General features: G+C 54.8%; 1 protein-coding gene across 3 annotated transcripts in view; it reads right to left on the bottom strand.

Annotated features, from left to right (window-relative positions):
• ST8SIA5 (ST8 alpha-N-acetyl-neuraminide alpha-2,8-sialyltransferase 5) overlaps positions 1 to 22,959 on the bottom strand; it is a 64,174-nt gene that overhangs the window by 29,024 nt on the left and 12,191 nt on the right. The window contains exons 1-3 of one of the 3 annotated variants that reach the window (XM_049112665.1): positions 18,020 to 18,069; positions 16,776 to 16,883; positions 2,203 to 2,295 (exon numbers count right to left, since the gene is read on the bottom strand). In XM_049112665.1, the coding sequence (XP_048968622.1) occupies positions 2,203 to 2,295; positions 16,776 to 16,883; positions 18,020 to 18,054 (236 nt within the window). In that variant the 5' untranslated portion in view covers positions 18,055 to 18,069. Of the gene's footprint in view, positions 1 to 2,202; positions 2,296 to 16,775; positions 16,884 to 18,019; positions 18,070 to 22,959 lie in introns of those variants that run through there. The other 2 variants (XM_025428977.3, XM_049112666.1) reach the window with 2 other exon arrangements.

The raw sequence follows: 22,959 nt of genomic DNA, 5'->3' as shown, positions 1-22,959 counted from the left end.
ACTGGCATTCAGGCCGCCCTGACCCTTCAGAGCCTGGGACCCAGCGGGCTTCCTCCTTTGCACAGACTGTTCAGTCTGGAACCTTCCTGGTCTACATAACTCCTATTGGCCTTCCAACGGGAGCACCAGCATCCCTTCTTCAGGGAAGCCCAGCCTGACAACCCCTCGCCGTCCCAGCCCAGGTCCAGATCCCTGCCACCACCACCCCCTCCGCCCCTGACTTCCTAGGGTAATTAGTTATTAATGTGTGCTTCTCCCTGGGCTGTGAGCTCCATGAAGGCGGGCATCATGGTGGGTGCTCAGCCTGGAGCTGGGTGGGGTTGAGGGGAGCCTCTGGGTGGGATAGGGATGGCAAACAACACAGCCAACCCCGGCTCAACGCATCCCCGGAGCCTTCCCGCAGCTACTAAACTTACAAACTCTGCATGGCAGCCGTGGTTCCAGAGGGAAAGGAAGGGAGGGAGGCACCTGGACATGGACTGAGCACCTGGGATGTGGACACGGACTGAGCACCTGGCATGTGTGCTGCTATGGATGTGGACCGCGGGGTTGCCCACTCTAACACACACCTGTTCCTCCGGTCTCCGTGGCAACCCATAACAACTACATAACAGTGTCCGCATGTTTGCAGGTGAGGAAAGGCTCAGAGAGGTCAAGTAACTTGTATAACAATACAGAGCTGGGAAGACCCCTGGCCTGCCAGGCCCCCAGGCCCATGCTCCGTCTATGCTCCACGCCACATGGAGATTATGTCAGGTTACTTAAGGAGCAGTGGCTCCTGCCTATGGGCCATGAATGGTGGTCCCAGGGGGCACATCAGGGGTCATGGGTGGTGGTCCTGGGAAGCACGTCAGGGACCCCGGGTGGTACTCCTGGCAGGGGCCATGGGTGGTGGTCTTGGGGGCACATCAGGGGCCACAGGGTGTTGGTCCCGGGGAGCATGTCAGGGGCCGTGGGGTAGTGGTCTCGGGGGGCACGTCAGGGGCCATGGATGGTGGTCTTGGGGGCACATCAGGGGCCATGGGTGGTGATCTCGGGGGGCATGTTAGGGGCCACAAATGGTAGTCCTGGGGGGCATGTCAGGGGCCACGGGGTGGTGATCCTGGGGAGCACGTCAGGGGCCATGGGTGGTGGTCTCGGGGGGCATGTCAGGGGCCACAGATGGTGGTCTTGGGGGGCACATCAGGGGCCACGGGTGGTGGGTCTCGGGGGGCATGTTAGGGGCCACAGATGGTAGTCCCGGGGGGCATGTCAGAGGCCACGGGGTGGTGGTCTCGGAGGGGCACATCAGGGACCACAGGTGGTGGTCATGGGGGGCATGTCAGGGGCCTGTGAGTCCATGGGAGCCCCCAGCACCACCTTGGCCTGAATTAACTATATTCCTTTCACATCCAGATATAACTGTTTTCAAATACATATGAATTTTATCTGAAATTAAATATCATGATTAACGCGACAACATGCCTCTCAGGGGGCTGATGAATTCACACTGGTCCTACAGTGGGAGAGAAGGGCGACGTGAGCCCACATACACCAAAACGTGCAGCATGTGATATGCTTTTTCTCCCTTAGGCTGTAAAAAGGCCAGGGGTGTTGTCCTGTCGAGTGAGGAGCTGAGAGCACAATTCTTCCATAATTTGTGGAAAAAGAGAAAAGCCCAGGCTATCTGTGCACAGGTGCTGGTGTATGCAGAATCTCTGGGGAGATGTGCAAGGACACCTGGGTTGCCTCTGAGGACAACCGAGGGCTATGAGAGGGGGGTTTTCACTTTACACCTTTTTGTACCACTTGAATGTTGTGTCATTTCAATAATTAAAAAAAAATTTAACTTAATGAATATAAAATTTTGGAAAGGCAAGATAGCCAGAGGGAGACCCTCTACACAGAGCCCTGAATTTCAGGTCAGATGCTCCTGTGCTCTCTTGGGTTTCTGTACAGGAAGAAGCCCAGTGACAATACCTCGGAGACCAGTAATGAAGATAGGGACCGAATGTCCTGGTCCTTGCAAACTTGGCCTTTTTTTTTTTTTTTTTTTTTCATAAAATGCACAGTGATCTCTGCTCTCCAAATGCTAGATGCCCAGGGGAAGTAGACCTAATGCCAGCTCCGTGGGGACCCACCACACTCCCATCTCCTCCCCTCCCGTCCCTGGGGCCTGCCCCAACCCACATGCACACCCCCACCCACCCCAGCCACACTCACATGGACAGCACCTTTACTTCCAAGATTTCGTGCCTCAGCTCCAGACATCTTGTGGAATTATATTCAAATGGGCCCTCGTAAAATTCAAAGTACCTGGGAACCAACAGGGACAGAGGTTACTATGCAAAGCAGCCAGCCAGACTTTGGGGTGGGGGTGGGGGCAGGGGGCTGCAGGGCTCTTGGTGGGGGGGGGGTCTAACCTGGGCAAATAAAGAGAGTGCACAGGCCCCACCCAGCCCCCAGGACCACTGGGGTCCTCTGGCTGGATCACTGGGTGGTTGATTACTCCCAGAACCCCACTACCCCAGGAGCCTAAGTCTCTACAAGGCATCAACTCATCTCAGCAAATCATGACACTCAGAAGCAGGTTGGGTTTCAAATCCATGGCTGCGAAAGAGAAAGGAAGCAGGAGGATGCCCTGGGCACTATCTCATTCTCCAGTTTCTGGTGATGGGTCCCTGACGGAGGCAACACTGGGAGTCTGGACAGTGATAACCCAGACTTTCCGCCAATCCTGTCCTTTCCTGCCCCTTTCTCCTCCCCTTGGGACACAAGCACAGCTAAGATCTACTATTTTTCTACTCCTCATTAGCTCGTTTGACCCTAGCACTCATGCTGTGACCAGGTGAGACTGACATTTCCTTCTCCCCATCTGGCAGCTGAGAAAGCTGAGCTCAGAAAGATGGAGCTCAGGTCCCACGAGCAGTGGGGCAGGGCCAGGCTTAGGCCAGGTCCCACCGCAGAGGAGCCCAAGCCCCCTCCAACACTGGCTGGCTCAGGCATGCCAGGGCCACCGCAGGGTCACTTCTGCAGCTCCAAGCAGAGTTGTATCGATTCCAGCCAGCGCCTGCTGAGCCCTCCCCTCGGGCCAAGCTCTTGACGTGGATGCATCCAGTTTTCATCTTTAGAACTAGCCTCAGCATCTGGAGGAAGCTCTGGGAGTTCAGTTCACTCACTCACCCAGAGCCACATAGATGGGAGGTGGCACAGCTGGGACATGAGCCTGCACACTGACTCTAGGCTACTCCTGTTCACTCACCCATAAGGACAGCGGGTACCCCTGAAAAGGGCCCTGTGGCCTCCCTCCACAGCCACTGGGTGAGGAAGTCTTTAAAGTCGCTCCCTCTCACACCTGAAGTTCCCACCAGCCCAGAAAAGGAAGAGCACCCGGCTGGTGGGGGGTGGGTGGAGGGATCCTGCAGACATAAAACACAGCAGATTACTGCCCAGCTTGGCCACAGAGGTAGCATGGGGCCTGTCCTCATGGCCTCCTCTTCTGGAGGCTGCTCAGAAAAGGCCGGGGTGGGGTGGGGTGAGTCGGATCCCCCAGAGAATCAATACCAGAGAATCAAGAAGCCTGCAGGGTCCAGCCACTCTAGATGCGGGGTCAGTGGCCTGACAAAGGGTAGCTCTGGAGAATCAGAAGTGGGAGTTGTGCCCCAGGACCGCTCCTGGGCCCTGTGGGCCGTGACTCAGGATTTAAAATAAAGTCACTCCCCGAGCATTTCCCAGAAACCTTCCTGACACGTAGGGGCAGTTACTTCGCACTCTTTCTCACACGCCTCGTTTCTGTGCACCAGCTCAGGCATGTGCCACTTTACACACAGAAGGGCGTTTCACCCAATAGAGTTAGGCTTCTTTTTAAAATACTTGCGTGTTAAATAACTTCCATGTGTAGTATCACATGTACTATTTTAAGACATATTTTCACAAATATTTTGTTCTTAATTTTCATGTCATTAAATAGTTAAGTTTTATTAATTTTTTTAAAATTTTTTTATTTATTTATGATAGTCACACACAGAGAGAGAGAGAGAGAGGCAGAGACACAGGCAGAGGGAGAAGCAGGCTCCATGCACCGGGAGCCCGATGTGGGATTTGATCCTGGGTCTCCAGGATCGCGCCCTGGGCCAAAGGCAGGCGCCAAACCGCTGCACCACCCAGGGATCCCTGTAGTTAAGTTTTAAAGTTATATTTCAAAGGCAGTTCAAATAATATTTTTAAATATTAAAACATTTTTTTTAAAAAAGATTTTATCCATTTATTCATGAGAGACACACAGAGAGAGAAGGGAGAGACACAGGCAGAAGGAGAAGCAGGCTCCATGCAGGGAGCCTGACGTGGGACTCGATCCTGGGACTCCAGGATCACACCCTGGGCTGAAGGCAGCGCTAAACCGCTGAGCCACCCGGGCTGCCCTAAAACACTTTATACACCAAACTGGCTCCTGTTGACACACTGAAATTGGCTTTGTTCTTGTGTCATAAAAGAATTGAGGCAAAGTGCATAAAAACAAGGCATTCGGGATTCCCAAAACATCGCACTCACCTATTTCTCTCTGCTTCCCTGTGTTTTGGAAACCCGTTTGTCTGCCTTTCTCATCTGGGAAACCCATATTGTATCCTTTAGTGCCCAGCTCAAAATGCCTCTTACTTCTGTGAAGCCTTCTCTGACTCTCACTCCAGGGGTCCCTCCTTGTCTCTTAATTAGAGCAAATAACACTGTATTATAATAGTGTGTTTATGTATCTGCTTGCCCTTTATCTCCAACACAGGGACTCTTTGTTACCTCTGTACCTTCTGCACTACAGAGGCTGGAAAGCTAAAAAGCTATATTTCCCAGACTCCCTTGCAGCTTAGGTCCAACCAGTCAGAAGCGTTTGCGTGAGTTGAATTCAGAGCTGCGTTCTAGGTAAGCCACAAGGAGCCTCCAGGCACTGTTCCACTGGTGCAGATGTGGCCGCTGAGGCACGGCTCTTGGAAACCACTGTGGCCAAAGCACCCTCATGATGAAATCGGAGGCCACGGCTTTCGTGGTGGCCCTGGTTGGCAGCACAGGTTGGGGAGGCTCAGCCTGGGGTCTCTCTTCAACTTTCCCAGTGAGCTGGCTGTACCCTGAGTGAATCCCTTTCTGCTTTCACTAGCTAAATGGATTCTGTTATCTATGGTTGAGAACACGGGGTCAGCATGAGGCCACCAGAAAAGTCCATGACCTTGGCTGTAACTCACATCATTTTCCAGTCACTCGACCGGAGGCGAGGTCTGGTGTCTTATCACAAAGATCATCATTTGCAACTAGAGCCAGCGGCACGGAGTCCTTTGGAATCCACTGGGTCATCTGAAGCCGTGATCTCAGGCTGCTACTAAGAAAAGCTCTAGATTCAAATGGTGCAGGAGTTATTTAGGAGAGACTTACCCCAGTGGTCTTAGGGGGTTGGGAATCCCACAGACACATCTTTCTTATGCTTCTAGACCAGCTGTGTGACTTTGGTAAATCTTGCCCTCTCTGGGCCTCTTCTGTCTCCTTCTTAAAACAATCTGTCTGAACTAGATGACAGACATATGTGACCGTCGGGTTGAGAGAAGGTATTGATGAGAAATTCAGGGGATGTCTCAGGACGGTGCCTGTGACACAGCTAGTGCTCAAGATATGTCCAACTCCTTTCTTTCTCCTTTCTGCCAATGAAGGGCAAGAGGGTCAGCAACCTGCTGACAGCCCCTCAGCTGGTTGAGGGCAGAGCTGGGTCGGGCACAAATAACCTCAAGAAGTTTCTCTGTGGTCTGGACTGGTTGGCATCCTCCGTCTGCTGCTGCCAGGAAACCTCCTCTTTCCCACACCACCCTGCAGAGAAAGCCCGCTGGGATGTGGGAATGATTTTCCCCAATCCCCCATCTCTGCTGCAGACTCCATGGATGAACCCTGTTTCCGATGCTTTAACAGCTGGATTTTGTTGATTTTGGAGAGACTGCCCCTCCCAGGGCTAGCCAATTCCTCAAGATAGTAACACCGGGGAGCACACCTCTCCTATGTAATCCAGAGCTCAAGCCCACCCCACCCCCGCTCCCAGCTCACTGCCTCCCACTCAGGGCCTCTTTCCCCCTGCCCTAATCATCCCAGGGCCGGTACCACACAGCTGGGGGCAGCCCTTATGCCCTGGAGCCCACTGAAATTATTCAGGCTGATGATTCCCAAGCCCGTGTACCTGTCTCACCTGTTTCTTCCATGGAAACCATAATAGAGGCTCTTGCCCACTTTCCCCACCAACACCTCTGCTCCCGAGCAACCCCAGCACTCTCCCATGTGACCCTGTATGGTGCAGCGCATCTCCGGCTTCTGGGGAGCTGTGAGTACAAAATCCTCTGGCAGTGACTTCTGCGTCTGTGTGTCTCACCACGCACAACTCTAACAAATCCCAGCTGCCCTAAAAACACAATGTGGTACCTCAGCCAAGCCATGAAAACCACTCCCCGCCTGCGGCTAAAGCCCCAATTCTCCCATCTGAAAATGGACCTAAAAGCCCTTACTAATGTCTCTATCCTACCTGGGCTTTGCTTTTCTGAGCTGTGCTGCTCCATCCCGGTCTCTAAAGATAACTGACTTGAGGAAATAAGACTGTCACAAGCACTGCCAGGTGTCCCCACCCCCCTGCATTCTGCTTCTGCCAGGACACCCAAGGCCTGTGTTCTGGGGAAAGCCATGGTAATCCCTCTTTGGCCTGGACAGACTTTTATGCAGATGTCAAAAATGACGCTTCAGTTTCTTTGTGGAGTGACGCAGGAAGGAAGATGCTCATATGATAAGATTGAGTGTAAAATGCAAGTGACCAAACTGTGATGGCCCAAAAGAATGGGACATGCGTATGTGAAAGCATGGGGCCCAGGGAAGGCCATAGCAAAGCACTAATGGTGGGCTTCTGTGAGGACTGGGATTGTGAATGGTTTTTCAGATACTTTCCTGTACATTCACGAGTCTTCTGCAATGGGGTTCTGATTCTTGTGTTATTGGAAATCACTTCTAAACACCCTCTTAAGTCCTAGATCTCCCTCGAACCAGCTCAAGCTTCCTCTAACCTGCTACAAGATTGAGAAAAGCAGTTTCTCCGACCTTCTTAACTCCATCAGCTTCTCAAGGTGAGTAGGCCACTGCTTCTTCTTCCAGTTCTCGAAAGATGACCTCTGCCCAGCATCACATTTGGCACCTCGCGGGTATAAATAGTCTCCGCTGGTCAGCAGCAGCCCAGCTCATCTCAGATGCCACTTGGCTTCCGGCAGCCACGTCTGGGGCTGGTGCCAAGCTGCATCCGTCCTGCCCCTCTGGATGCCCTCAGGGACTGTGGGGGGCAGGGCAGGACGGCCCCAGCTGCCCGGCAGGCAGGTGCCAGCCTCCACTTGGTGAGAAGATGATGGCAGAGGTGACCACGATGGTCCTCCTCCTCCCTAGACTTGGGCTCTAGCTTTGCGGGCTGAGGAGGTGTCACCTGAGTGGGCCCCAGGCCCCGTGCACATCCCTGCCAGCCTTTCTCTGCAAGACTGCACCTTGGAGGGCTCTCCTGTTGGCCGGAGCCCCCTCCAGAGCTTCGTGGGGGCCACAGGGTCTGTCTTGGAGGCTGCAGTACTTTGAGCCCCAGCACCACTGGCCGGTATAAGATAAGGGCCGTGCCGTTTCCTGTCTACCACCCCCCAGGTGCTGAGGACGTTCAAGAGAACAGGAGTCCAGGGAGGTGCCCATATCCTGCAAGAGCTTCCACCAGCCCAGGGAGCAGGGAAGCAGCCCCAGCTCAGCCATCGGAATCCCTGGGCTCCTCTCACACTTGGTGCAGGGTCTCAGGGGACCACAGAGTGGTTTATTCATTCTACACTGTGTAGGAACCCAGGAAGGGTATGGCACCTCCATGCAATTTAGGAAAAAATATCTTTTTCTCTGAGTAAATTAAGCCACAGGCCAGTCACATGGCTTATTGAGTGAGAGTGAGCTGAATGTCAACCCTGCCTGAACCCTTGGCTAGGTATTTTTGTGTAGGCCCCACCCTGCACAACTGTATGTGGCAGCCTGATTCTGGACTCTAGCTCTGTCTTGTTAATCCTCCCATCAACCCTCTGAGGCAGGCACTGTTTCCCGTTTTATACCCAAGACTCAGACTACAAGTATAAAGCAGCTTGCCCAAAGTCATTCAGCTAGTAAATGGGGGGTGCTGGGAAAGGGGACCTCAGGCTTTCGAAGGCCCAGAATGCATGTTCTCCAGTCCCTGCAGTGTACTCCCTCTCCCTGATACTGACACACCATGGTTATGGGGTGGAGGGTGGGGGGTCTCAGTGAGCAGCTCCCTCCCCTTCAGTGAGCTCAGAGCTATTTCAGAGCCAGAACAGCTGCCATCTCGAGATAGCACAGTACCCGTCAGAGCAAATGCACAGAAATCAGAGTCTGCAAATTGCAGCCTGACAATTCAAAGGACCGCAGCATCTTCCCAAATAGGTACAGAGAGAAGTGAGAAGGGCTGGGCCGTCAGCAACGGCGGGCCACAGCTGCCAACAGGAGACACTCCCCCACTAGGGGTGGGGGGCGGGGAGACCTGGCTGGGACCCCTGGCTAGACAATTTCATCGGTCCATGGGAATCGGCAGTGGTCTGTGAAGTATCAGACCTGGAAGCTAAAAAGGCCCATTCTGAATGCAACCCTGTGATGAGTCTGCTCGTAGTGTGAGCTTCCCCGGGGTGTCATTCCTGGCGTGGGGTGGGGGGTGGGGGCTGGGGGGCTTGAGGCCAAAGCCTATCGCCCCTCCTCCTGCCTGCAGCCAGCGGTTCTGCAAGGCCCCAGATCCAGTGTCTAGACATCCCATGCAGGAGTTCCCCTCCCCTCTGGGCCAGGTCAGGGAACCTGGAAAAACCCAGCCCACCTCCCTGGGTTTAAACTAGAGCCGGTCTCCCACTTGCACCCTGTGCTACTGATCCTGCTGTGCTCCACCCCCAAGCCCCGGGGGACCCCACAGTAAAAGCTGCACGCGACTGGTCTCCTGGTACATCACCTCTCACCCAACTGGTCACCTGTGCTCCATCCAGGGCCCTTCTCTCCCTCCCAGGACCAGGGGCATGAGCATGTCCTCTTATCTCCCTGGAAGGGCATCTGTGTCTAGAACGCTCTCCCTCACTGTGTCTTTCTTATCCATTTGAGGTGAGCTTCCTGGTGGCCTCCCCCACCCTCCCTGCTGTGTGCCCACAGGCCCCCGGCACACTCTAGCTCAGTCCCAATCACAATGGATCACACACAACACCCCCACTACCAGGGCGGGCCCCTGGGTGGCTGGCTCTTCCCCTCTTTCAGTCATTGAGGATTTACTGATCCACTACTATGTGCCAGGAACTGTTTTAGGCCATGATGCTATGAGGACCAAGCAGGACATGATCTCTGCTCCCGTGGACTTCCAGGACAGGAGACAAGAATGCAACACAGGTACTAAGGAGTGATGAGCTCTCTAAAAGTAAAGTAGACCAGAGGGTTGGAGGGTACCTGAAAGGATGGTAGGAGGTCAAGGAAGGCCTCTCTGGACAAAGAGACATGGAGCTATCAGCAGGGGTATAGGAAGAACATTCTAGAGAGAGAGAATGACAAGTAATTACAAGCGGTGTGAGGATGGACACAGCCAGTGGGCTGCGGGGCCAGGGCCACAGGGGTGGTGGGCAGTGAGGGGAATTGAGGCCCAAGGGGCAAAAGGCACCAGGTCAAGCTGGGCCCGTGGCTGTGCTTGACACGGCAGCACAGAGAAGCAGCAAGACAGCGTGGCCTGACGTACACGCTCCCTCTGGCCACGACGAGCAGAGAGGTACACGGGCCGTAGGAGCGAGAGGTGGGGGACAGTGCCCTGGGCAGCCCAGAGGGCAGAGGAGGAGACAGAGCAGGACCTGGGCTAAGGACAAAACCGGCAGGACATGCTCGGGGCAAAATGGCAAAGGTGGAAAACAGAGAGAAATCAACAGTAACTCCTAGGAGTCTAGCCTGGACAACCAGTTGGACCATGGAGCCATTTAAAGAGGAGGGAACAATGGAGAAGAGCAGCATGGCCATGCCTCAGGGGTCCTTGGGCCTGGCTAAGCTAGGACTCCTAGACGTTCAAGGGGGGATCACAGGTGGGCAGTCAGGTGCACACGTCTGTGGCCCAGTGCAGAGGTCAGGGCCAGAGATACATGCCCCAGGGTCAAGGGACAAAGGACTTTGCAAGATCCTAGGGGAGGGCACACCTACGGTCAGCTCTGACATTCGGATGGTGGTAGGGGAGACGGGCTGCCAAAGGAGGCTGAGAAAGAAAGGCGCAGGAAGGAGGAAAATTCGGGGAGTCCAATGACACAGAAGCCAGGAGCAGAGACCTCTTCCAGGACAGAGGGTCGGCTCTGTCCAGAGCTAACAGAGGCCAAAGAGGAGGAGGAAATGGAAGGCCCCACTGACCCAGCGACTAGGTGGTCATTGGTGACCTTGACGACAGCACTTTCAGGGGCGCAGGGAGGCTGAAGCCCCGCCGGCACGGCCTGGGGTGAGAACGGAAGTGGGGGGTGCCAGGGATGGTGACTGTGGGAGTGTGTGTGATGAGAGCTGAGTGTCATGCATAGAATGTCTGTGTTCCCCCCCCACCGAAGCTGTCCCACTGATACCCTACCCCGCAGCGGGACACTATGAGGAGGTGGGGTCTTCAGGAGGCCATCTGGTCATGAGGGTGCAGCTCTCACCAACGGGACCAGTGTCTTTATAAAAAGGGACCCCAGTAAGCTCCCCCACCCTTTTCCCACCACATGAGGGCACAGCCAGAAGATGAAAGCATGCAAGCCAGCGCCATGCTGTCACCCAGACCTTGAGCATCCAGCTTCCAGGACTGAGAGAGACAGCCCATTGCTTAGAAGCCATGTGGTCGGTGGCCCTTGGCTGCAGCAGCCCACCCACCCTGGGGCAGGGAGCCTGGGAAGACGTGGTCTTGGCTGAGGGGATAAGAATGGCACCCCCCCCCTGGGGGTGTGAGGGAGAGACCCAGGCCTTCTCTGAGGCGCTGAAGCCCCCAGTGGAAGAGGCAGGAGGAAAGGTTTATGCTCCACCCGAGGAGGCCTGTGTAGGGAGGGCAGCCTCTATGAACCCCTTTGCCCCTACCCCAGCGCAGCCTTCACGGCCATCGATGTAGGAAATACAGGCTAGGCATCACCTGCGCACCCCTAAACTGCTTATCAGATAGATGCTGGGTCCTCCCGACCTGACCCCAGCCCCCTCTTCCTTGCCATTCTGGGAGCTGACCCAGGCTATAGCCCTGGTAGGCATCCTCGATCATCTCTGGAAACGAGACCCAGAGAGGTAAGCAAGAGGGAAGCAAGTCAGGACCCAGCTCCACCCAGAATGTCCTCTCAGGGGACCCCACTAGTGATCAGGCAAGGTGAGAGTTTAACCACAGGGGAAACTGAGGCATAGAACCACTCACCTAAGTGGTTACTTGCCCTGGAGACTCAATTCAGACTTAACTGAGGGTCACAAAGCTCAAGGGCCAGGGGGACTCAGGGGACAATGCCACCTGACAAGTCTCTGGATGCCAACAAACTGGCCCTCCACATCAGCCTCCAGAGGCCCACGTCAGGTATGTAGGAGATGGGGAAGCTGCACCATCTTTGTTTTGCTTTTCCGGCATGCAGCCCAGAATATCCTGCCAAACATTCTCCCAATTCTTCCCAGTTGGATGGAGCCTTCATCCCTCTTCTTATTTATTTTTTTGTCCTTTCCCACAGACTTAACAATCCACCAGAAAGGCTAATGCTAAGCTGCACTCACAGGTCAGGCATGAGGGTGCCAGGCTTGCCACAGCTGTCACCACACCTGCAAGTCCAGGATGGAAAATTCTCCACCCAACCACCCCCGGGTAACCTTGACCCCAGGGCTCCTCTCTGAAAAGTCGAACCTCTGGGAGCAGGTGCAAGGAAGCATTTGTCAGAGGAAAGCATCAAGAAATCACTAAGTGCAGGGCAGGTGGGGGAAAGACACAGCAGATGGGGGGATCGGGGGATGAGAGACCCTAGACATGGAGCAGAACCCCAAACCCTACCCAGTTGGCCTGTGCACAGCCCAGGAAGAAGGATCCCTCTGTCTAGCATGGCCCCTCAACCCTGGGACCCTGGAGTCACACGGGATGCAGTTTGTGCTGGCTCCAGCATCCACCACCTCTGAGTCGTGACTCAGTTTCCTCACCTGGAAAATGAGGGCAATGACCTCAAGCACTGGAGGGTGAGGATGACGTGCAGGAGCAGGTGCGGGTGCCCGGCACCGTGTCTGGCACACAGGCCTCACAGCACTTGGCCAGGGGCGCTGCCTGCTGAGATGCCAGCCAAGGCCTGCCCCTCCCCCAAAGTACCTCAGACCTCCACACAGAGCTCCTGGCACGCTCGTTGCCTGTACCACGCGATTTATTACTTAATTATTCACCGTCATGAAACAATTAGGGAACACCTGAACACACCGTAACGAAATGCTAAACTGAATTCCAGCTCTGAAATATGACCACCCCAACCCCCACATTGCACACAGCACCTGCTAGACACACACCCAGGCCTCCCCCTAGAGTGAGGGGCTCCGGCCCAGGCCCTAGACATGCACCCAGCTCAGTCTTCAGTGAAGCAGAGTCTCTCAAATCATCAGTTTGGGGCTTGCTCTTTTCTCCCCTGGCCGTGCCACCCTCCCACCTGAGAAGTCCCTTGTGCCCTAACCTGGAAGCCCAGCCACGCAGGGAGAATGCTATCCCAGGAATGGGTGGGGAGGAACAGGCAGCCTGGGAGGGTGAAGGCTGTGCAGAATTTGGGCAAGGGGCCGGTGAGGCCTGACTGGCCAGGCCGCCAGTGGGCTGCGTCTGGAACTGGAGGTTCTGGAGGGCCCTGGAGATGCAAGCTCAGGTGGTCCAGGTCGGTTCTCAGGATCTGGGAAATGCCTGAGCGAACACCAAGAAGTTCACATGCACTTGCTGGAGAACAGTCTGCGTGTGAAATGACAGAAACAGCCCCCCGTGTAGAAGCTTCTTACAGAGGTACAGTGAAAGGGGCTCTCCGGAAAGGCTTCAAGAAGGAGGAGGGGTGGGAGGTGGACCCTGGCGGGATGATAAGCACTTGATGTGGAGCAGGGTCCTGGTGGGAGAAGCTGAGCAAAGCCCTTTGTGCTGTGGTGCAGGCCTGGCTCAGAGTCAGCACCCAGCGGGCTCCTGGCCCCAGCTGCCCTCAGCCCCTCACACTCGGTCCTTTCCCTGGGACAGGCTGAGCCAGCGGCTGCCCCACTGCCCAGCTTGCGGGACCTCAACCACCAAGGGCGCTGCTGCCGCCCCCCTGCCCTCTGGCCAGTCCCTGGGAAGGCAGTGGGGGGCCTGGCCAGAGGGCAGTGGGGAGGCAGCAGGCTGGCCCTGGAGGACTGGAGGACGAGAGCCCTCCCTACCCGGTCATCTACCATTCCACAACTGCAACGATGCCCTGTGGGAGGTGTCTGGGACGGCTTCTCGGGCACTTACTGCAGAAGTATATGAACTGCCCTCACTGCTCTCTCCCTCCTTCTGAGCCAGCCCCCTCCCCCTCCTACAGGCTCCCCTCCCCCACCCAGCCACCCAGAAGGCCCAGATGGTCCAGTAGGGTAGGTAGTAACCTGCTCTTCTCAAGAGAACGTTCTCCAATCATTCCAAACTCTGAAGGGGTTTATGATTCAAAGTGTCTGCCCTCCGGGATTAATTTTCAAAGACTGTGTCAGAGACAGATTCATTCAAAGGAAGACATCTCTAAGGGAGAATTCGGGAACACCGACATGTAGGTCTGCTTTTGTACCAGCAGCCTCTACTATGCACCTGCTTGCATCATTCTTCTATTCCATTAACATCAACTGGGCCCCTTCACGCTAGCTGCCAGACTGGGTGCTGAGGGGTTCAAAGGACCAGGAGCAGGACCACTGCCTAGTGGGGGAAGTGGAAACATTATACACATAACTTGAACACATACCCAGATGAGAGCTATCTTCCGAGATCTTCCCGGTTGTTCAAGGCACCCGCTTCAATAGCAGCATTTGCCAATTAAAAATGATTCTGATCTTCTCACTGAGACAGTTCCCCTAAGGACTCTAACTGGACACGGTTAGGCCTGCACTTGAAATTAATAAAGCTGTATGTCGATGTATACTTTATCACTCGCACGCTTTCCAATCAGGCCTGGACATCCCCTAACTCATGTCCAATGAGAAGACCTGACCACAGCCATTATGAGCACTGTCTGCCCTGCATGTTCTTTGTGGTCTTATTTAGAGTTTTCCAGACCAATCACTTGGACCTGCCCTTTCTCCTGCAGCTCCTGTTTGAATATACAACTGATCAGTCATCTGCTTTTCCTGCCTTTCTTTATCCTCTGGTTCTATACGGCACTTCTCAACTTCCCTTCCAACTGTGTTGATAATAAATAACATACTTTACCTCACTGCGACACATCTTACAACTATAGATCACAAAATAGGGCATGCACTGCATTTTTCAGTAGCTGAATGATACCACAAAGTACATCCCACATTTCTGGCGTGGAGAGCTGTTCCCTGAGATGCTTTGCTTTTATCCTGAAGAGCAAATCCCACAGCAGCATTCGATCCTGCCCAAGCCCTGCAAATGCGCTGCCAGGACTATCCTACCCATTAGAAAGATGGCAGGAACTACTGCTACACTGAGGTTAAAAATTTATATAAATAAACTAATTAATTAATTTTAAAAAACAAAAAATCTCCAACATACAGTTCAGTTCTAATTACATTAGCCATTATTTCCCACACATGGGAACCATACATTTTATGGTTTCCCACATACGTGATAGTAACATGGGGATGGGGGCAGGGGGAGGTGGGGGTCAACCATAAATTGCCATCTGATATTGGAACCACCCCAGAAGAAGTTGGGATATGCGCTCATCACATTTGTTCGGTGACTAACTAAGGGGGGCTCAAAGGTCCAGTGGTGGCTCTCCAGAAGCAAATCAACTGAGCTGGGGAGCACACTGGATAAAGGGTGCCTTCGTGCTAAAGCCAAATGTGTAGAGGCCAGCGGTGGCTCTGGCCCTGGGTGACAGGGAAGCATGGGGGGGGTGTGACAGGGAAGCATGGGGGGAGCTGTCCTCGGTCACTGGGGGAGGGGAGGAGGGAGGCAAAGTGAAGGAGGGATTAGTGAAGAAAGGAGGTGGGAGAGAGGCAGGAGACAGGGAGCAAGAAAGGGTGGCAGGAAGAAAGACTGGGGAGAAGAGGTTGGGCAGAGAGGCAGAGAAGTCAGCAGCCTGAGAGAGAGGAGCAGAGGGGCACCTGGGTAGCTCAGTGGTTGAGTGTCGTCGGCCTTCCGCTCAGGGCGTGATCCCCATCTTGGGATCGAGTCTCACATTGGGCTCCCTGCAGGGAGCCTGCTCTGCCTGTGTCTCTGCCTGTGTGTCTCTCATGAATAAATAAATAAAATCTTAAAAAGAGAGAGAGAGAGAGAGAGAGAGAGAGGAGGAGAGAGAAAGACCGCGGGCCACAGGACAAGGTGCAAGCACAGCTCTGGCTGGTGTCTCCCCCAGGGGCCTGTCCAATCTTGCTCTGCTGATTGGCACCCTCTAGCCAGCCCTCCCAGTTAGCTCTTCAAAGAGTCCTCCCCGGGAAGGCAGACACCTGAGACCTTACCTAGAGACCACCCCCCATCTGGACGTGAGACGCTTGGAAGGGACAACTCTGGACGCCCTGCTCTCACTGGTGACTTCCCAGGGGTCTAGTGGTTGGCCAGAGCCCCCACCACACATATATGGAACGAACCAGCCAGAAGAAAATCTGGATCCCTGAAGCTGGCTCGCACCCTGAGGTCTGTCTGGTGGGAACACTGCCCAACACCCCCTGACCCCCTCTGCTGACATTTTTCTGACATTGGAAGCACATGTTTACTTTTAAAAGCACTGAACAGAATCATACATATTGAGGATCCCTGAAAAAACACATGAACTTCTCCTCTACAGGGTCAATTCCATGTTTTGGTGTCAAAACTGACAAAGGCAAAAACTCAGGTCTCTTTCCCAGTGAAACGGACCTGAGCGTCAGCACATGTGCTTAGCAGAATCAAGGGACCAAACAACTGAATTGGCCCCTGGAAACCCTTAGCTGGCAAGTTCCAGCCACACCTGGAGAAAGCATCCCACCCCCCTCCCCTCCCCAGGACACTACATTTTCATGCATTCCACAAACACTGGGCTCCTGGGCACACGGAGGCCCCTATTACTGATCAAGCTCCAAACACGCCGGTAGGGCAAAAGGTAACCATGCAATGGCATGAAGGTCAAGTCTCGGCCCCATCCTGATGGGAACGGTTCTCCCCCCGCTGAGGTCACCTGGCCCAGGGGGCAGAGTAGGAACTATGTGCACGGTGGGTACCAGGGGAGCAGACCCCATGGCCTACCCCCACCCTGATGCCCCCATGTGCAAACCTACACACATCTGTGGGCTGACATCCCAAATCCTTGCAGCAGGGATGGAGCGGGAGCCTGCACCTCGGATGGAAGCCTGAGAGCTGCCAGCACCCCTCCGCACCCCTCCCCGCTCGCCCACTCACAGAGACAGGCCACGGAGTCCCTACTTGTCATGCTTGGGTCCTAGCCCTCACTCTCCTGTCACAGGAGACGTGAGCTTCAAGCCCTGGTGCTGAGCCTGCTTCTTCCCTGAGGGTAGTAGCTCTGGGGGTGGCCCCTGGGTCAGGGGCTACGAGGTCACCCCAGGACGGGCCGCCCCCCTCCCCGGTCACCTACCACCGCCATCTGTACCTGGAGCTGGAGTCACTGCCGCTCTGCACTGCTGGGTCGTCCGTGACATTAGGGAGCCCCGTCCAATTGGCCAGCTGGTCACCACTCTGCCAACCAAAGTGAGGGCCTCTGGCGAGAAAACGAGGCAGTCGGTACTCAAGGCCCACACGCTGCCTTCCACCCATGTACCGCCGAACCTCTCTGTCATCGTCATCAGGCATGAGACCCTCACGCCGACCTCACCCTCATCCGGCGGGGGACCATCATGAACCACAGCCCCCACCGCATTCTCCCCTCGCTTACATCCATCCCCTTCTTCCGCCCTGCCCAGCAGAGCTACGAACCTGGGGACACTGAGGCTTAGCAAGGTCAAGGCCGTAGAGCTCTGCTACCACCTATGTGGGCGCCACCCCCCCCCCCCGCTAGAGACTTATTCTGGTGGGGCGGGGTGGGGGGCTGCCAGCACCCTGCCCTCCCAGGGGCCAGGCACCCACAGAGCCCTTCATGAAATCGGTCGCCAGGCACAAGGATACACATGTGTACGTCCTGGTTGAAGATGAGGAACTCAACACACAGGGTTATCCTTGCTCCCGCCCCGTCCCTGGATGCAAGGACAGCAAAGGAATAGAGGATGTGAGCATGGAGAGGAGGCAATAGACAGGCCAGGGACAGCACTGTGGGGGATGAAAAACACGTGGGCAATTCACTCCCCTAGACCCGAGAGAGTGGGACCCAGTTGGGTTTACAGGGAGCCAATCTATGCCCTGAGCACCACCCAAGAAGGCTCTGGAATCAGGGGGCCGGGGCCACTGAGGGTAGGAATGCAAAGTGAGGCTGAATGTGGGAGGACAGTTTTAGGTTTGTAGGAGGAGCAGCTGGACAACCCCCCCCACACACTCGCCCATGCAGGCCCCCTCAAGCCCATGCCGTGTGGGCCCTCAGCTTGCCCACCCCACATGTGGTGCGAGGCTGCGCTCCAGGGAGCTGATCCCTAGAAGCTCTGTAGTTTCTGTCATACCCGGACCTAATGTGAAACCCACCCACCCTACATCCTACCCCCCCTAGGTGGCAAAGGTGGGATGGGGAGGAAACCAGACCAGGTCAAAAGAAAACAAAGGTTGGGGGATTAGGAAGAGGGCTGTGTCACCCCATTGTCCTAGCACAGGGTTTCTCCACCAGGCGCTGCTGACATTTGGGGCTGGGTCAGTCTGGGTTGTGGGGTTGAACTGTGCATTGTGCGGTGCAGAGCTGCACCCCCTGCTCACCGGTCTCTACCCTCTACATGCCAGGAGCACCTCATCTCCCATCCTCCTGTTGGGATGATCAAAAACGTCTCCAGACGTTGCCAAGTGTCCCTCCTGGGAGGCCAAACCCCTAGCTGAGAACCATTGTCCTGAGACAATGCCCACCTCACAGAGCTCCCATGAACCTTCCGGAGACTGGCTTGCCCTGAAATATGAATGGACAATGAAAGACCGCCAATTGGCACGTTTAATCTTCAAAGTCAAAACAAAGAGAAAAAAAAAAAAAAAAGAAAAAGAAAAAGGAAAACTCAATGTGAAAGAGACAAATGAAAGGAGAAACAAATTTTTAATAAAACCCTTGATAATCAATAGCCCCTAAACTGAGGGATGGGATAGCGGTGGTTGTCAAAGTGGCTGTCTGGTCAACCCAGACGGGCCGCTAATGAGCCACATGACCTTAGGCAAACCTTCGTGGCTCTCAGTTCCCATCTTTCAAGCAAGAAGAGCTGTCTCAGATGTCTCCAGAGTCCTTGACCAAAGCATCACGGAGTTGAGCTGTGTCCTCGGGGCCCACCCAGCACCCTCTGTGGGCGTCCAGGTAGCCCCACTGTTCAAGTGCTGTCCCTGAATTCAGGGTGGAAATGCTGTGCAGACCAGATGCAGTCTGAGGACCCCCACCCCATCCCTGGGGCCCCTGAGACAAGTGTGCATCACCCGTCACAGCCCAGGACACCGAGGCATAGTCTGAGAAGTGACCTAGCAGCCAGTGGGAGCTCGGAGGAGACCTGACACCCATTTCAGTCACTGTGCCACCCACTACCTGGTGGATCCCATGCCAGATTATGCAGTGGGGAGCACACCCGAGGGCCTTCAGTCCTGGGGGCCTGGCTCAGCCTCCCTCAGCCTCCTGCCCCACAGACGAGCCCACACAGGAAGCCCAGGGCCTGTGACCACCCCCTTCTCACCCACTCGCCCCCCAAATGACACAGGCAGTGGGAAGGTCCATGCCTGACCTGCTCCAGGCTGAACTTGGGTTGACTCCACGTGGCAAAAAAAATAATAAAAGAAGTAAGTCATTCAGAAAACATCAGTACTTAACTTTTGTGGGCGGACTGAATTATTTATTGTCTCCATTTCCAAGAAGGGAGCTGGGCTTTCTCTCCTCTTCCTTCAGCGCCCCATGGGCTGCAAGGGCTGAGACCTTCCCGGTTCCCTGAGAACCAGGAGGGGAAGGCATGGCCTCAGGGCCAGGATGGGGGCTGCTGGCAGAAGATGCCCCACCCGGGAAGCCTGCTGTGGTGGTTTGGGGCTCCCCCTCAACAGCCCCTCTGAGCAGACAGCAGGGCCTCAAAAAGGCCCCAGCCAGGGGGCAGCCCCGGGGGCAGGACCCAGGGCTCCAGGAGCCTCCAGGGAGAAGTGAGCAGGCTGACCCAGGCTGGGGTGGCTCAGGGACCCCCAGCTGATCTGATCCATGCAAACTGAGGGTGGGGCAGGTGGTGGGGGTGGCAGGCACTTCGAGGATGAGACGCCCTTTCCCACCAGCTGGCAGATAAGGTTAAATGAAAAGAGGAAAAGGGAATGAACGAACTCCTCCCGTCACAGCAAGTTTGTGAAAGAAAAAGTAGAACCACTTTTCCATCATTCGTCAGCAAGTCACTTGTGTTGGACCTCGCAGCTGATCGAGGATATTTTTCCTTTATTTTCACACTAGTTTTATTTTTTTATAGATTAGGTATATCTCAAATATTTATTATATTTTTTAAGATTTTTAAAAGATTTTATTTATTCATGAGAGACACAGAGAGAGACAGAGAGAGAGGCAGAGACACAGGCAGAGGGAGAAGCAGGCTCCCCGCGGGGAGCCTGATGTGGGACTTGACTCCAGGACCCAGGGATCACGCCCTGAGCCAAAGGCAGATGTTCAACCACTGAGCCACCTGGGTGTCCCTATTTATTATATTCTATATTTATCGAACAGCCCTGCCAGGCTGGGTGCAGGCTGGAAAAAGTCCTGTCCCAGTGACACTTAATCTCTACCAGACAGAGACAGACGCGATGACAATGCACTAACAGGGGACACAATGTGTAGTGGGTCAGAGGCTGACAAGCGCTATGGGAAAAATAAAGGGCAGTGAGGAGGATAAGGGGTCTGGGGTGGGTGTTGAGAGGTGCTCATCCACACAGCGTGGTCAGGGAGCCTCTCCAAGAAGGGGCCGTCACGGAGCAGGATAGGAAGTGGGGGATGAGGCAGCAGGTGGCTCCCGAAGAAGAATGTTCCAGGAGAGCAGCAGCACCCATGGCGGCCCTGAGGGGGTATTATGGCTTCTTCTGGGGCTGGCAAGAGGCTCTGAGCAGTTTAGGGCCGAGTGAGCTAGTGCAGGTTGCAGGACAGGGCATCAGTTCGGAGAAGCAGCACCACCTCTCTGTACTCCCATAAAGCCACCTAAGAGGGAGGTGGGACCCACATCATCTTCTGAGGAGTCCAGAACTCAGCTAGGCAGCCTGGAGTCTGTGAGCGCCAGGCCCTCTCCCACCCGCCCCCCCAGCTCTGATCTACAGAAGGTGCTGGTCAGACAAGGTCTCTCCAAGGAGGTGCCAGGACCTTCCCACCCAGGTCAAAGTGGAAGTGCCTACCAGCTGGGAAGCTGTTTCAGTGGGACTAATGGGCATAACTACCAGGCTCCACATGCTCCTTCACGCAGCCTGGTCCCACTCTTGACTCACCAGTGACTCATGGGCCAGATGGTAACATTCCCCCCAGAAGAACCTTCTGGGAGAAAGGGAAGTGGAATCATCCACAGGGTTCACCTGCAGGGACTTTTATTTGGGGCAAGAGAAAGGCTGCAGCAGGTGGGGGCTTCCCAAGGGCAGAGAGGAGTGGGAGGTACCATCCTCTCCAGAGGTGCTACCCTACAGGTGGCAGAGGGTTGGCCTCCTTGAGAACCCCAGGCCAAGAACCCATGGCCCCAGGGAGCAGAGGCTCCTGGATTCTGAGACCGTCCATGGCTCTGCAAAGGCCCCTGCCTAAGAAGCAGCTGGGCCAGAGTATTGATAGTGCTAGGGCCAAAGTGGGGGGTGACAGGGTGCACACGGGGACAGCCAGACATGGGAGGGGTCAGAGGCAGACACCAGACAAGCTCCAGGCACAATTCAGAGACCAACTTGCCACCACCACCACCCTGCCCCCACGTCTATACGCCACAGAGGAGTCTGGGGCTTCCAGGCCCACATTCAAATGTCAGGTGCTGGGCGGGCGCTCCACAACTCCCCTTCCAAGAGGGGCTGCTGCAGGAGGAGCATGGGGTGACAGAGGGGTTGGGGTATACACACAGCCCTCCAGCTGTCCTCTGGCACTAAGGCCCCCCCACAGCGGACCACAGTGAACAGGGTGGAGACCCTCTGCCTCCTCAGACATGGGGGACATGCGGGGTCGTCCCCTCACACACTCACTCATGCACACATTCCTGCCAACTGCTCTCTTTTAAGAGCTCCCACTAACCCTATCTTCTCCATCTCATGACACCACCCAGATTCTCTGAGGTTAGCAGCCCACATTCTCTCCCAAACCTGGGGAACCCCGTCTGGCTGAACTTCCCCCCATCATTTCATTCCTGCACCAGCCTTTGCTTCTGCTGGATGCTGGGACTCTTAGGAGTTGAACTGTGTGTTACACTGAAGTCCTCACCAGTGAAGGTGACGTTATTTGGAAATAGGGTCATTGCAGATGTGATGAGTTCAACTAGGATGAGGACATGCCCAGGGTTGGGGGGGCAGGGGTGCCTAACCCAGTATGACTGGTGTCCATACAGAAAGGGGAACTTTGGACACAGACATGCACACAGGGAGAGCGCCTTGTGAAGATGAAGGGAGATATCTACAAGCCTAGGAATGCCAAAGGTGACAGGCAAGCCAGCAGAAATGACGGGGCAGGCATGGGACAGATTCTCCCTCAAGGGCCTCAGAAGGAACCAACCCAGCCGACACCTTGGTCTTAGACGTCCGGCCTCCAGCCCTGCGTGACAGTAACTTCCTGTTGAAGCCCCCCAGTCTGTGGTACATTGTTACAGCCGCCCTACCTGACCACACCCTTGGTGTAATGGATCCTGCCTCTCTAATCCTCTAGGGCAGAATCATACTCCTTCTAGACTCCATTCAGGGGCACCTGGGTGGCTCAGAGGTTGAGCACCTGCCTTCGGCTCAGGTCATGATCTCGGGGTCCCAGGATCAAGTCCCACATCGGGGAGCCTCCTTCTCTCTCTGCCTATGTCTTTGCCTCTCTGTGTGTGTCTCTCGTGAATAAATAAAACCTTAAAAAATAATAATAATAAAAGACTCTATTCAAATCCTCAGCCTTGGGCAGTGGTCCCCACGCTTGGCTCTGTGGGGCACTGGGGTAACCCTTTGTGACTCTGCAGAGGAAGGAGGGGGCATGGCAGAGGGTGGGGTTGAGAAAGGGGGAGCCAGGTGGGAAAGACTAAAGCCCCCATTCTTTGTCAAAAGACTAGCCTCCTTTATCCATTTAAGTAAGACACAGGCTTCCACATGGTCTGAGGCCCTAGGAGTCTCTCTGCCTGGAACCCCAGCCCACGTGGCCCTTAACATGTTAGCAGAGTTTACAAGCTTCGTCCTTCTCTCCTAAGAGCTCCTTGAGAAGAAACTTGTTGGGACACCTGAATGGCTTAGCGGTTGAGCGTATGCCTTCGGCTCAGGGCATGATCCCACAGTCCCAGGATCAAGTCCCACATCGGGCTCCCTGCATGGAGCCTGCTTCTCCCTCTGCCTATGTCTCTGCCTCTCTCTCTTTCTGTGTCTCTCATGAATGAATAAAATCTTTAAAAAAAAAAAAGAAGAAACTTGTTTCATACATCTTGGCAACCAAGGACTAGAGTACTATAGACTACTAGAGTAGTCCTATCCAACAGAAATACGCCAGGAGCCACGTATGTGATCTAGAAGATTCT

Source organism: Canis lupus, chromosome 7 (assembly GCF_003254725.2).
Source record: "Canis lupus dingo isolate Sandy chromosome 7, ASM325472v2, whole genome shotgun sequence".
In the NCBI taxonomy this organism is placed as follows: Eukaryota; Metazoa; Chordata; class Mammalia; order Carnivora; family Canidae; genus Canis; species Canis lupus.
Note: the sequence above shows the minus strand (reverse complement) of the source record. Positions and strands in the feature narration are given on the sequence as shown.